This window comes from Nicotiana tomentosiformis, chromosome 7 (assembly GCF_000390325.3).
Source record: "Nicotiana tomentosiformis chromosome 7, ASM39032v3, whole genome shotgun sequence".
NCBI lineage: Eukaryota > Viridiplantae > Streptophyta > Magnoliopsida > Solanales > Solanaceae > Nicotiana > Nicotiana tomentosiformis.
This window is the reverse complement of record NC_090818.1, coordinates 101,953,740-101,965,464: the sequence shown is the minus strand read 5'-3', so window position 1 is coordinate 101,965,464 and position 11,725 is coordinate 101,953,740. Positions and strand designations below refer to the sequence as shown.

The 11,725-nt window shown below is 34.6% G+C and overlaps 2 protein-coding genes across 2 annotated transcripts; one reads left to right on the top strand and one right to left on the bottom strand.

Moving 5' to 3' along the window:
- Positions 1 to 2,777: 2,777 nt before the first annotated feature.
- On the top strand, positions 2,778 to 6,530 carry LOC104117289 (putative serine/threonine-protein kinase). Its single transcript, XM_009628324.4, has 7 exons — positions 2,778 to 2,919; positions 3,027 to 3,137; positions 3,856 to 3,968; positions 4,198 to 4,408; positions 4,859 to 5,096; positions 5,171 to 5,321; positions 6,063 to 6,530. Exons 2-7 carry the CDS (start codon positions 3,074 to 3,076, stop codon positions 6,420 to 6,422), a joined length of 1,137 nt encoding a protein of 378 aa, XP_009626619.1. The 5' UTR covers positions 2,778 to 2,919; positions 3,027 to 3,073; the 3' UTR covers positions 6,423 to 6,530.
- A 150-nt stretch (positions 6,531 to 6,680) lies between these two features.
- LOC104117290 (clathrin light chain 2-like) lies at positions 6,681 to 9,632 on the bottom strand. Its single transcript, XM_009628325.4, has 3 exons — positions 9,316 to 9,632; positions 7,889 to 8,042; positions 6,681 to 7,258 (listed from the first exon to the last, which is right to left on the bottom strand). Exons 1-3 carry the CDS (start codon positions 9,549 to 9,551, stop codon positions 6,917 to 6,919), a joined length of 732 nt encoding a protein of 243 aa, XP_009626620.1. The 5' UTR covers positions 9,552 to 9,632; the 3' UTR covers positions 6,681 to 6,916.
- Positions 9,633 to 11,725: the final 2,093 nt, after the last annotated feature.

The following is an 11,725-nucleotide window of genomic DNA, read 5'->3' as shown; positions in this document are numbered from 1 at the left end:
AAAATCACATTTTCCATTTTCTGTCAAAGACAAATGCATAATATATGCATATCTTTTTATGTATATAGCATATATTTGACGTATAATTATTTAAAAACGTAAAATTCTCTACATATTCGGTGTATGTGTTATGTATTTATGTATATTTAATGAAATCTGAATATATTTTATGTATATTTGACACATATATATATATATATATATATATATATATATATATATATATATATATATATATATATTTTATATATGTGAGGAGTATATTATTTATTACTCAATATACATTATATGTACAAAACAGTAATAAAAAATAATATTTATATACTTATATATATACCATCTTTATTCCTTATGTATAAATATACGATAGGCTTCAACTACCGAGTGGGCCAAAAAAATGAAACATAATTATGGGTGTAATAATTAATGGTTTATACTTGGTATAATATATAGTTGGTACTTTTTTCTATTTTTTTTTAATAATTTGGTATAATATGTATATAGAAACAAAATATGTCACGTTATTATGTACGAATATTATACTATACATATATGTATATATATACCACATATACATTATATTTTTCACGAAATATATGTCTTTTATTCTTTGAACATACACAATATATATGGTAAACAAATAAATATATAAATGCTATAATATATCCTACATAAAGATATAATAACAGAATATTTTATACATAATAAGTATAATTTTGCTCGGATTACGTTTTATAAAAGAGTCCATGTATGGAAAGAAAAATATCTGTTATGAAATGGATTGGTTTTCGACGACAAAATAGGGAAAATATTACCATTTAAGTATGTTATGGAAGAATGGTTTACATCGAAAAATTAGGAAATATATTAAATATGTTAACACCGTTTCTCTTTACAAGCAATGGCGGATGTAGTGTAGTATCACTGAGTTCAATTGAACCCATAACTTTTGACACAGAGTAAAAATTTATGTGTAAAAATTCATTAAAATTATAAAAAAATAGTAGATATGAACCCATAAGTTTAAAAATATAATGGATTCAATGCTAAAAACTTTAAAAGTTGAACCCATAAGATTTAAATCCTGAATCCGCCTACAAGCAAGCTTGGTATAGATATTATACCATATTTGAATCGAAAGGAAATTGCTATATGTATATCTTACTGCTACTACTTGTTAATCATTAGCTCATGCTAATCATCTGTGATATCTCTTCAAAAGCCTGCTAGTAATGAAAATCTCCCAAATTTTTGTCTGTACATAATCAGCACAAAACTAGGCCCAAGTATTTTTGTAAATATATTTAACTATCAGATAGTGTACATAATCGATCAACACGTTGCGAAGAAGTTTGCAGTAGAAATGATTTGCTTGATTTGTTTTCCCTGATTAAAATGGATATTTGAAACGTTGCCTTGTAATTACATGATGTAATTATAATTATACCCAATTTTTTATTTCTCTTTGAGAATTTTGCAGTGTAATTACTCCCTTCTAATTACATCAAATTTCCCACTAGCCAAGCATTTATTTGGCCCAATAAACATACCAATATGTGTAATTACACACAATTACACTTAAATCCATTTTCCTTGTGGCTTTCCAAAATCCAGACATGCTCTTAGAATTTGACATCTTTCTTCATTCTGAAAAAGACTAATGGTATGCTCGAGTACAGATTCTTGATTACTGTGCTCATATATAAAAAGTTTTCCTCATGAAAAGAAAAATGTACTTAAGAAAATAAAATTTCATGTCACTTGAAGTTCCCTTTCTACTATATATTATTGTTCATTTGCTCATGGAGTTATTGAAAGATTGAACTCGGATCAAAAAGTGTCCTTTAATCATAAAAACAATACCACATTTATGTTAGAACCTAACTCTTTTACTTAATTTAACAACTTGTGTTTATAACCTAAAGATTTTAACACTACGGGAAAAAAAGGTTATAGCGTGTATTGACTTTTTTGGCTTAATTACTATCACAAGTCAAGATTTAATTTCGTGAGAGATTTTGATAAAAGAGTATAGTATATGAAAAAAAGAAAGGTTTATTCCAACATTACATCTTGATTTGCACGGCATGCATATTATATGTAGATATGTGGTCGCTCAACCCACTAAAAGAATGATTCTTTTTTTTTTTTTAAAATAAAGATTAAGAAGCTTATGGCTGAAAATAGAGCAATTACGTAATACTTCCTCTGCGCGTTCTCCGCTTTGAATGCTTCTTTTGTTTTTATTTATTTAAATTTAAATATTTCATCCATTTTATTTTATATAATCATATACTATTTGATTGGATACAAGAGTCTAAGATATTAATTTGACTAATTTATTACTTTATATTATTTGTATAAAATAAGTACTCCTATTACACTAATGAAATTTAAATCTTGAAATAAAAATAAATGCCAAATATGTTGAATAGTGTTCCTTCTACCTAACACCACAAGAGGTACAGAAAGTAAGATGGTAGTTGAAAATGACCTTCTTTTTAGGTGGACCAATTCTATTGCTTTTCTATCCTGATAAAGATTTCAACATACTGTTATATATAGTAGACTATTTAAGCTCCTTGTCAACAAAAAGAAAGTAAAATCCATTTCTCTTCTTGAAATATACTAAAGAAAAAAAAGATGTAAAAAGAAAATACAAAGTCAACATCAATAGCAGCTTCTCTCTTTTATTCACCTTCTTGTTAGCCAACCCCTCTCATTTTGTATTAACTCCCTCTCTTACAAGTTACTATAAATACATTTAATTAATACTAGCATTTAATACCAGGTACAAAGTATATAAATTTATCTATATAATAGCAACTACTATAAAGTTACATATGGCCTTCAGCATGCTTTTGTTTATACTCTCTTCGCACTAATGGCTTGGGATTTTCGAACACACCAAGAAATCAGGTACAGTATTAGTCTCTAAATTTTGATATTGTCCCATTTGAGTGAATCTCCTATTGTTGATTTTTATGTTATTCTCTTTCTTTTTCTATATTTGGTGAATTTTGCAGAGATAGGTGATAATATAGAAGGACTAGAAAGTTTGAATTATTCAGCAATGGATTGGAGTTGCTTTGGTGCTTTTCAATCATGTAAGAACAATAGAGAGACTCAAGTCCAAGGTAACAACAGTCATAACTCTTATTTTGTGTCTTTCAAGATTTTTCTTAGTGACATCATGGTAACTACTTTTCTCTTAATTTCCCAGCCTGATTTTTTGCTATTTAGAATTAATTGAAAACTCTAAAAGCCATCAAACTGCTAGAATTGTAGTAGATCCTGTCCTGTTTTTCCCTATCTTCATCTTTTTCTCTCATGTTATTATGTGTGAGCTTCAGAGAAAGGAAATCCAATTTTTCTTTTTGTTTGTTTGTTTGTTTGTTTACAAAGTAACTTATTCAAAACTTGTCCTCTCCGAATTTCTGAATTTCCCTTTGTCCAATCCGATATCCAAAACTCACTGATCTGACTATTTCAGATTCGAGTTGTGTGGTGCTAGTAAAGGAGTAGCCCTGCCTACTATGTGTTTCTCCATTTCCGATGCTCGAGCCTGAGTTGGGATTTAGATTCTAAGTCTAGATCTTATTACTGCTTGAGAATTTTAATTTGTAAATATATGGCCATTTCATTTCTATGCTAAAATTGGCCTAAATTTTCGGATGTTGAATGCTTCCTATAGGACATAAAACACTAAAGAAATGTTTTTCTATATCTTTTGTGCAACTAAATTGTATGGTTTGAATGGTTACAGAGTCTTAGGAGTAATTCTTTTGATTATATTGTGCTTTTTTATATCCAGTTTTGAGAATTTCACATTCTTCTTATGTTCAAATTGTTTAGAGCTTGCCACCAACAATGTGAGGCTTTTTTCATATAACTCATTGAGATCAGCAACAGGACACTTCCATCCATCTAACAAGATAGGAGGTGGCGGTTTTGGAGTTGTTTATAAGGTAAATTTTTTTGCAATATCAAAATTACCCTAAAAAGATAACTCCAAGTAACTGTCTATAAAAAATGGGATTAGTAAGTTAGAAAATAAGGCGGATTAATACTTGCTACAACTAAAAATACATTGATATCATATACTTATAAGTCAAATTTTTTAAGTAATTTACACTCTGTGTTATATGCTTCATTAGAGTAAGTCTGTACTTATGCAACTTTGTTCTATAAATGTAGGGAGTTTTGAGAGATGGAAGTCGTGTTGCCATTAAATGTCTCTCTGCTGAATCAAAACAAGGGACCAAGGAATTGTTGACAGAGATTAATATTATTTCAGATACTCGACATCCAAATCTTGTTCAGTTGATTGGTTGTTGTGTTGAGAGTGGCAATAGAATGTTGATATATGAATACTTGGAGAATAACAGCCTTGCCTGTGCTTTACTTGGTAATTTTCACAAAGTTAGAAAACTCATTCTGAACCAAATGGAACATATACTAGTTGAACGTATGGGTTCCCATTACAATTCATGAAGATATGGTTGATTAGCAGAAAATGTAATAGCGATTGAACTTGTCAGGGGTTCCATATGAAGCTTGCCTTTGGAAAATCCCACATTGGAATGGGATGGAAAGTTAGCCATATAAGGCGGGAACAAGAATTCCTTTATTGAGTTTAAAACCCAAGGGGGCAATAATATCTTGACAGTTGGACTTGAGCCGTTGAAAATGTTCTTGGAAGTTATCTGAGATTTATTATTTTGTATTTCATTTTCTCAACCCTACCTTGTGGAGATAGAGAGGCTGTTTCCAATAAAACCTTGGCCGTATTTCATTTTCTCAAGGAATGTAAATCCAAGTGCATGGCTAACCACCAATGTGTAAATTATCATTGCAGGTTCTAAAGGTAAACGTGTTGCCCTGGATTGGCCCAAGAGAGTTGCTATAATTTTAGGTACAGCATCTGGTTTAGCATTTCTTCATGAGGAAGCAACACCACCAATTGTTCATCGAGATATTAAGGCCAGTAATGTCCTTATTGATGAAAACCTTCAACCTAAAATTGGCGATTTTGGTCTGGCAAAGCTTTTCCCTGAAAATGTGACTCATCTTAGTACGCAAGTGGCAGGAACAGTGTGAGTTCCATTTAATTTCATTTCAATAACGTGTTTCCTGTCTTATTGTTTATTGATCTTCTCATGTGTTGCAGAGGATATCTTGCTCCCGAGTATGCCTTGTTTGGACAACTCACAAAGAAGGCCGATGTCTACAGTTTTGGAGTTCTTCTACTTGAGATCATAAGTGGAAGAAGCAGTAGTAAAGCAGCATTTGGAGTGGATCTCTTGATTCTGGTGGAATGGGTAGGAGTATACTTTCAGCTTTATGTTCTTCAAGATTCATTAGTAATAATTATGTTTTAAATGGAAGTCAGCTAAAAATACTTAGATATCTGCATCTGATGGCACTTTTCCTAACTTAAATCTAATATATGTTGGATCAATCACAGATCATATGAAAATGGTAAATGTTAAATCATGATTACTCACTCTATGAAATAAAAGAAAAAAGAAATGCTAAGAGTTATGGATTCTGAAGTTCATGCATTAGCTGAAACCTTTGAATAAGTCTTCTGGATCTTTGGACAGTGTACTCTTTTTGTTTGATAAAGGTGGCGTCTCAGCCTGCTTGAATGCACCGGATAAACTGTGCCAACCAAAAAGTGCAGCTCGGTGCACTAAGCACCCGCTATGTGCGGGGTCCGGGGAAGGGCCAGACCACAAGGGTCTATTGTACTCAGCCTTACCCTGCATTTCTGCAAGAGGCCATTTCGACGGCTTGAACCCGTGGCCTCCTCAACAACTTTACTAGTTACTCCAAGGCTCCCCTTCAAAACTGTGCCAACCAAGGTTTAGGTAAATGAAAAGAAATTTCTTATCCCTGTTGGAAGTTGGACCTTGATCCCCCGTGGTTTTCAACTACTTTATTGACCGCTAGGCCACTCTTGCAAGTCCGTAAGTCAATACAAAGTGGATGGGCCAACCATTAGCAATATTCAAAAAGATTATAAGTGTTACTTTATTCTGAAGGTTTAAACTCTGCAGGTATGGAAGCTTAGAGAAGAAGGGCGGCTTCTAGATATCGTTGATCCAGAGCTAATAGAGTATTCAGAAGCTGAATTACTGCGCTTCATCAAAGTAGCTCTTTTTTGCACACAAGCAGCACCTACCCAAAGACCTAACATGAAACAAGTGATTGAGATGTTGTCTAAAGAAGTTAACCTCAATGAGAAGTTGTTAACTGAGCCAGGAGTCTACAGACCACATAGCTCGAAACGATCAAGTTATAGTAGTCTGCAGAAATCATCCTCCCGGGACAAGAAAGGGGTGCAATCTGTTAATCCATTTGCAACATCAACAAAGTTTGAGAGTTTTCAGAGTGTCACACAAATGCTTCCTAGATAATGTTGACTGATGTTTATAGATATCTTTATACTTGTATATTGTTGTTCTCCTAACCTGGGCAATCCCCCTTGGGCTTATGGCATGGACTAATATATTGGTTTTTTTAAACCTTCTCATGTAATATGAAGTTAGCAGTAGCTGATAAGCAAGCACGGAAATATTTTTAGTACAAAAATTTACTACTTATATCCTCTTAAATAGTTAGTTTCAAGGTGCCAGAGTTGGGCGCATTCAATAGAATACAGATCTAGATAGGAATTTAAGAAAATCCAACAGGATGAGCTACTATGCAACTCCAAATTACAGATCAAAGTATAATTTTACAGCTGAGAGTCAGAGAGAAGAGAAACCTTTCCTTTATACACATGTTAGCTCCTACAACTAGAAATGAAGGTAAACGCTTCCTGATACGAGTTACTCTCAAACTCATAACATTCAAGTTTATGTAGGGATGACTTTACAAGATCAAGATAGTAGTAGTTTCATCGTCCTCTTCAAGGTGCTGCAGTAGCTTGAGGTCTTGCAGAGGAAGAGACAGCAGGAGTGTTCGCTCCTGTCTTTGCATCTTTTCCCGGTTCTGAAGATGGTTTTGGTGAAGGCGTCATATGCGCAGGTGGGTTGTGTTTGAGTTTCACAAGTATTTGACGCATTCTAGAGAGCTCAGTTGGCTTCCCAGGCTTGGGTCCTTGGATGACATTGATGGATGGCTTCTTCTCCTTATCCTTCTTTCCCTTCTTTTCTATCGTCGGGACCTCCTTTGGGATAAGCTCTCCAATTGCTCTCCAATAAGTCTTATTAGCTTCAGCATGGAACTTCTCTTGGTTTGCCAGGAATAACTGGGGAAAGAAAAGATGACACATGAACTGCAATACGTCGATTTACTATGGAGAAACTTGTTGTACTGGGGAACTACTTTTAGAGATTTAACAATCATATGACCAAAGATTTTGGTTCTGTACAGATTAGCAAATAAAACTCACCTAAACCGCAACTACTCAGTCTAGATTATTTGTACCAAAGTTCACAAGCACATTCAGCATATTTTGATCACAGGTGGGAAATTTTCCAAATTGTTAAAGTGGAAATTATCCACTTTCAAAATTTAATTTACACCTAACGCTAACACTAAATCATGTGAAGTATAAACAGATAAACATAGAAGCTGCAATTTTCAGTGTGCCTGCCCTTGTTAAGTAGGAAGTACCGTGATTAAAAATTGGATAATACTTTTACTAGGTTAATCCTCCCTTCTCTATGCTCATATACCCGTCAGTAGGAGCTGAAAGCAACAATTAGGAAGAGAAGGTAACTAGATGCACAACGCGCTGGACCAGTTAATTTTTCTTCCAACTAAAGCCACTACTTAGCATAACAAACACCAAGAACAGCAAACTTATACCAAAACTAGTTAACAAACCTAAAAATGCATTAGAAAAACTTTTAAATTTTATAGCTCTAGGTCTCACCTTCTCCTTCTCCCGGTTAGCAGCTATGTTGTTTTCACATCTAAGTTTCCATTTCCTATAGTACTCTGCTTTGTATTCCTCTGCTTCTTCAATTATTTCCCTTACAATTTCTTTCTCCCTTTTCTCCTTCTCCTCAAGCCGTATTGCATTCAATCTGGAAAACGAAACAAATATTATACCTCTCACTCAAGGAGGTCCATAAATGTAATCATGTGATTTTCATCTCAAATATATACAACATAAGGAATGAGCAAGGACGTGAATGAAGCTGCAATCATCACACAAAAGTAAATTGTGAGATTTGAAAGCATCATAAGATATAAGCTAAACATGAAGGGGGAAAAAAGCATCATAAGTATACGCTGAGATATTCTCAACTACAGAATCTATGTGAATTACTAAATATTCTACTATGTATCAGCTTCAAAGCATTTCAAAAGGATAGAGAGAATTGCAAATTTTCCTCAAAGCTTTAGAAGGCAAACTCAATTCAACTACCACCATGGACTAATCTCAAAGGCAGAGGATTTGAAGTTTACGGGTTCCTACAGCGACCTCAAGTTAATATAAAATAATAATTAGATTCACAATCAAATATTTATCTATATTTAATAGATTTCTTATTAAATAGATAGTTCGGACAAAAGCTTCTGAGTTCTCGTGAACCCATAATTTATAAGCTATGTCCGTCCAAAAGAACACATATCTATACTAAGTTCGAACCTATTGCCAAAATCAAGTAGCTGGTACTGCACACCCACCAGCTTATTTCATCAACAACTTAGTTATTAATAAATATCACAGGCTGCCTCAAAGTATAATCAGAATTTTCTTTGTCAACTAATTTATCTTCGGGCCACACACTAACTCGAGTCAGAGACCATGTAATCAACTTTTCATTTATCACAGTATCAAAGGCCTCCAAAAAGTATTAGCAGAATTTTCTTCTTCAACGAATTTATGTTAGGGGGGTTGACAACATCAATTCCAATTCACTATTCCCACGGACCCCAACTAATTGCTCGAGCTAAGGGAAGTACTAGTGTTGGACAAAGATTCGCTTCCTTGTTAAAGAAGTAGTGAACTTAATAAAAATTAAAACCATTTTAAAGCAGTACTTTTGCTAAACAAAAACAAACAAAATGAGAATTGAACTTTTCATGGGTTCTATAAACTACTACAAATATTTTGTTTCAGAGAGAAAAGGGAAAAAGAAAGACAGTACTCTATTTAATTACTTGGCAAGAAACACCGCAAGCAGTTATGATGAGTCCAACTCAAACTAAAAACATATTTAGTGGATAGATTTCTTGGAGTAACCGCCGAAGTAAAAAATCATGTTATACGAATATAAATCAATTAAATCATACTATACTACATATACATATATACATATATTTTGTTGCATGCAGAAAGTTTTTGCTCACCGCCGCCACTCTTTGAGGGCAAAGCCCTCTTCCGCCACCATACGTTCCGGCGGAGGGAGAATCGGTCCACTTTCTCCGGTGGACGACTGATCAGCTTCATCAGACATCATCGGCTGCGAACCAAAATAATGGTTCCCCGAGTCTTCACCTGCACCCTTGACCACCTCGTAGCCATCGTCGTCCAACGGCGGAGTCACCGCAGCCCCGCCGTCAGCGGCGTAGTCGTGTGCTGACATGTCTGATGACTCTTCCTTTTTGGTCCCTTCACGCAGTTTCAGTTGTGTGCGCTTGTTCGCTTTCTCCTAACAAGTCAGAAGAAATCAACCGTTTGTAAGCATTCAGGAGTACTAATCACCTACATCGCACTTTCATCCATTACAAGACGTGTCAACTTTTACGAAGACCTTGACTATTGGATTTTTTTAATTTTTTTTTTGACAATCTCTCCAACTCCCTCACAGAGAGTGAGTGACTGTCGCCTTAATTGATGTCTGAATCTTAGTCATTTAGATCTTACATATTAAATACGTTTGTTTTTAAAATTTAAATTTTAATTATTCAGATCTTAATCATTAAGTGTGTTTATTTTTTTTTATTTCATAATCACTTATTGGGTCTGAATAGACCCGTATGATTAAGATCTATAATAGAGACTTAATTCATTAAGATGCTATCATTTATATTCATTATTAATTGCCGCCATCGCCTACCATTATCAATTACCATCATGCCACCACCATCACTACCACCATCATCCTCAATCATAGCCGCAACCATTATCTGCTACCTCATTTCATCATCCCCACCCCTCCCACCACCATCATTCTCAACCACAACCAACACTCATCCACCTCAACTACCACAACTAACCACCCCATCACCATCAATAACCATAATCGGCACTGCCCATCATTGTAAACTACCACCACCACCATGCCCTTATTAACTACCACCACCATCCTCAATCATAATCGACACCACTATTAATCACCACTAGCTACTACCCTGAACCACCACCATCAACCAAAACTACCACCAACCACCGCCTTTAGTTGGCATTCACAAGCATCACCGTTAGCCAGCACCACCAGTAACTATCGTATTTTTTAAAAATATATATATTATTGATAGAATATTAGATTAATTAGTATTTTATGTTTATTAATTTTCAAATAAAGATTTTATACATTCAGATATTAAAAATCAAACAATCTTAATCATTTAGTATTCATATCTTAATACATATCTTAGTATTCAGATGTGTATTCAAATATCTTAATCTTAATACACATCTTGATATTCAGATGTGTATTCAGATTCAAACGTCTTAATCTTAAAAAAAACAAATGAGGCCTTAGACTAGGATTGCCATTGTCACAACCCTAGTTTCTCTTCGTAGGATATCGTGATGACACATAGTCTCTAAGACTAGGTAAGCCTAACAATTTGCGGAATAACTGAATATAAGACTGAACTCAAATCTCAACATATGAAATATAACAAGATCTGCGATTTAAATAATTACAACTCCTAAAGTCCGGTAAAAATAAGTCACAAGCTTCTAAGAGAAAATAATAATAAGCAACATAATAAGGATGGAGGGGGGACTCTGAGGCCTGCGAACGCTGGCAAATATACCTTGAAGTTTCCACGTACGGTCCAGCTCACTAGTATCTAGTCTGGTAGGAAGAACTTGGATCTGCACAAAAAGATGTGCAGAAGTGTAGTATGAGTATACCACAACGGTACCCAGTAAGTGTCAAGCCTAACCTCGGTAGAGTAGTGACGAGGTCAGGTCAGGGCCCTACTAGTTTAAAAGAAAAGCAAGGCAAAAGATATAATAATACAATAAAATGACTGAGAAATGAACAACGAGAAATTTTATAAAAGTAACAACACGACAAATAGAGGTAAACAATAGGGGCGCTCCCGAGGTACCGCCTCGTAGTCCCAAAAGTAAATATGCAACAGGGGATCTCCCGAGGTACCGTCTCGTAGTCCCAAAAGTAAATATGCAATATGGGATCTCCCGAGGTACCGCCTCGTAGTCCCAAAAGTAAATATGCAACAGAGGATCTCCCGAGGTACCGCCTCGTAGTACCAAAAGTAAATACACGACAGAGGGAGCTCCCAAGGTACCGCCTCGTAGTCCCAGAAGTAAATACACAACTCATAACCTATGGAACAACGAATTTACAACAAGGAATCATACAGTTAAAAGTTGAATACAAGATCACGGAGGCAAGTAATTCAACTAAGCATGTTGCACAAATTTCAAGCAAAAATTAAGACACGTAGACATGCGATACTAAGCTAAACGTGACGGCTACACATGCTAAGGAAACTCAGTTAAGAAATTTAAAAGAAGACTACTCAGCAAGAACCAGAATTTCCACATTTAGCCCGTGTA

What these genes read in the sequence shown, in the direction of transcription:
- LOC104117290 (XM_009628325.4), bottom strand. Translation starts at nt 9,551, where the DNA reads ATGTCAGCACACGACTACGCCGCTGACGGCGGGGCTGCGGTGACTCCG. An exon ending in GCCCTCAAAGAGTGGCGGCG is followed by an intron (nt 8,043 to 9,315) that starts GTGAGCAAAAAC and finishes TTCGTTTTCCAG; the next exon opens with ATTGAATGCAATACGGCTTG. An exon ending in CTAACCGGGAGAAGGAGAAG is followed by an intron (nt 7,259 to 7,888) that starts GTGAGACCTAGA and finishes TTCTTTCCCCAG; the next exon opens with TTATTCCTGGCAAACCAAGA.
- LOC104117289 (XM_009628324.4), top strand. Translation starts at nt 3,074, where the DNA reads ATGGATTGGAGTTGCTTTGGTGCTTTTCAATCATGTAAGAACAATAGA. An exon ending in ACGCAAGTGGCAGGAACAGT is followed by an intron (nt 5,097 to 5,170) that starts GTGAGTTCCATT and finishes CATGTGTTGCAG; the next exon opens with AGGATATCTTGCTCCCGAGT. An exon ending in TCTTGATTCTGGTGGAATGG is followed by an intron (nt 5,322 to 6,062) that starts GTAGGAGTATAC and finishes TAAACTCTGCAG; the next exon opens with GTATGGAAGCTTAGAGAAGA.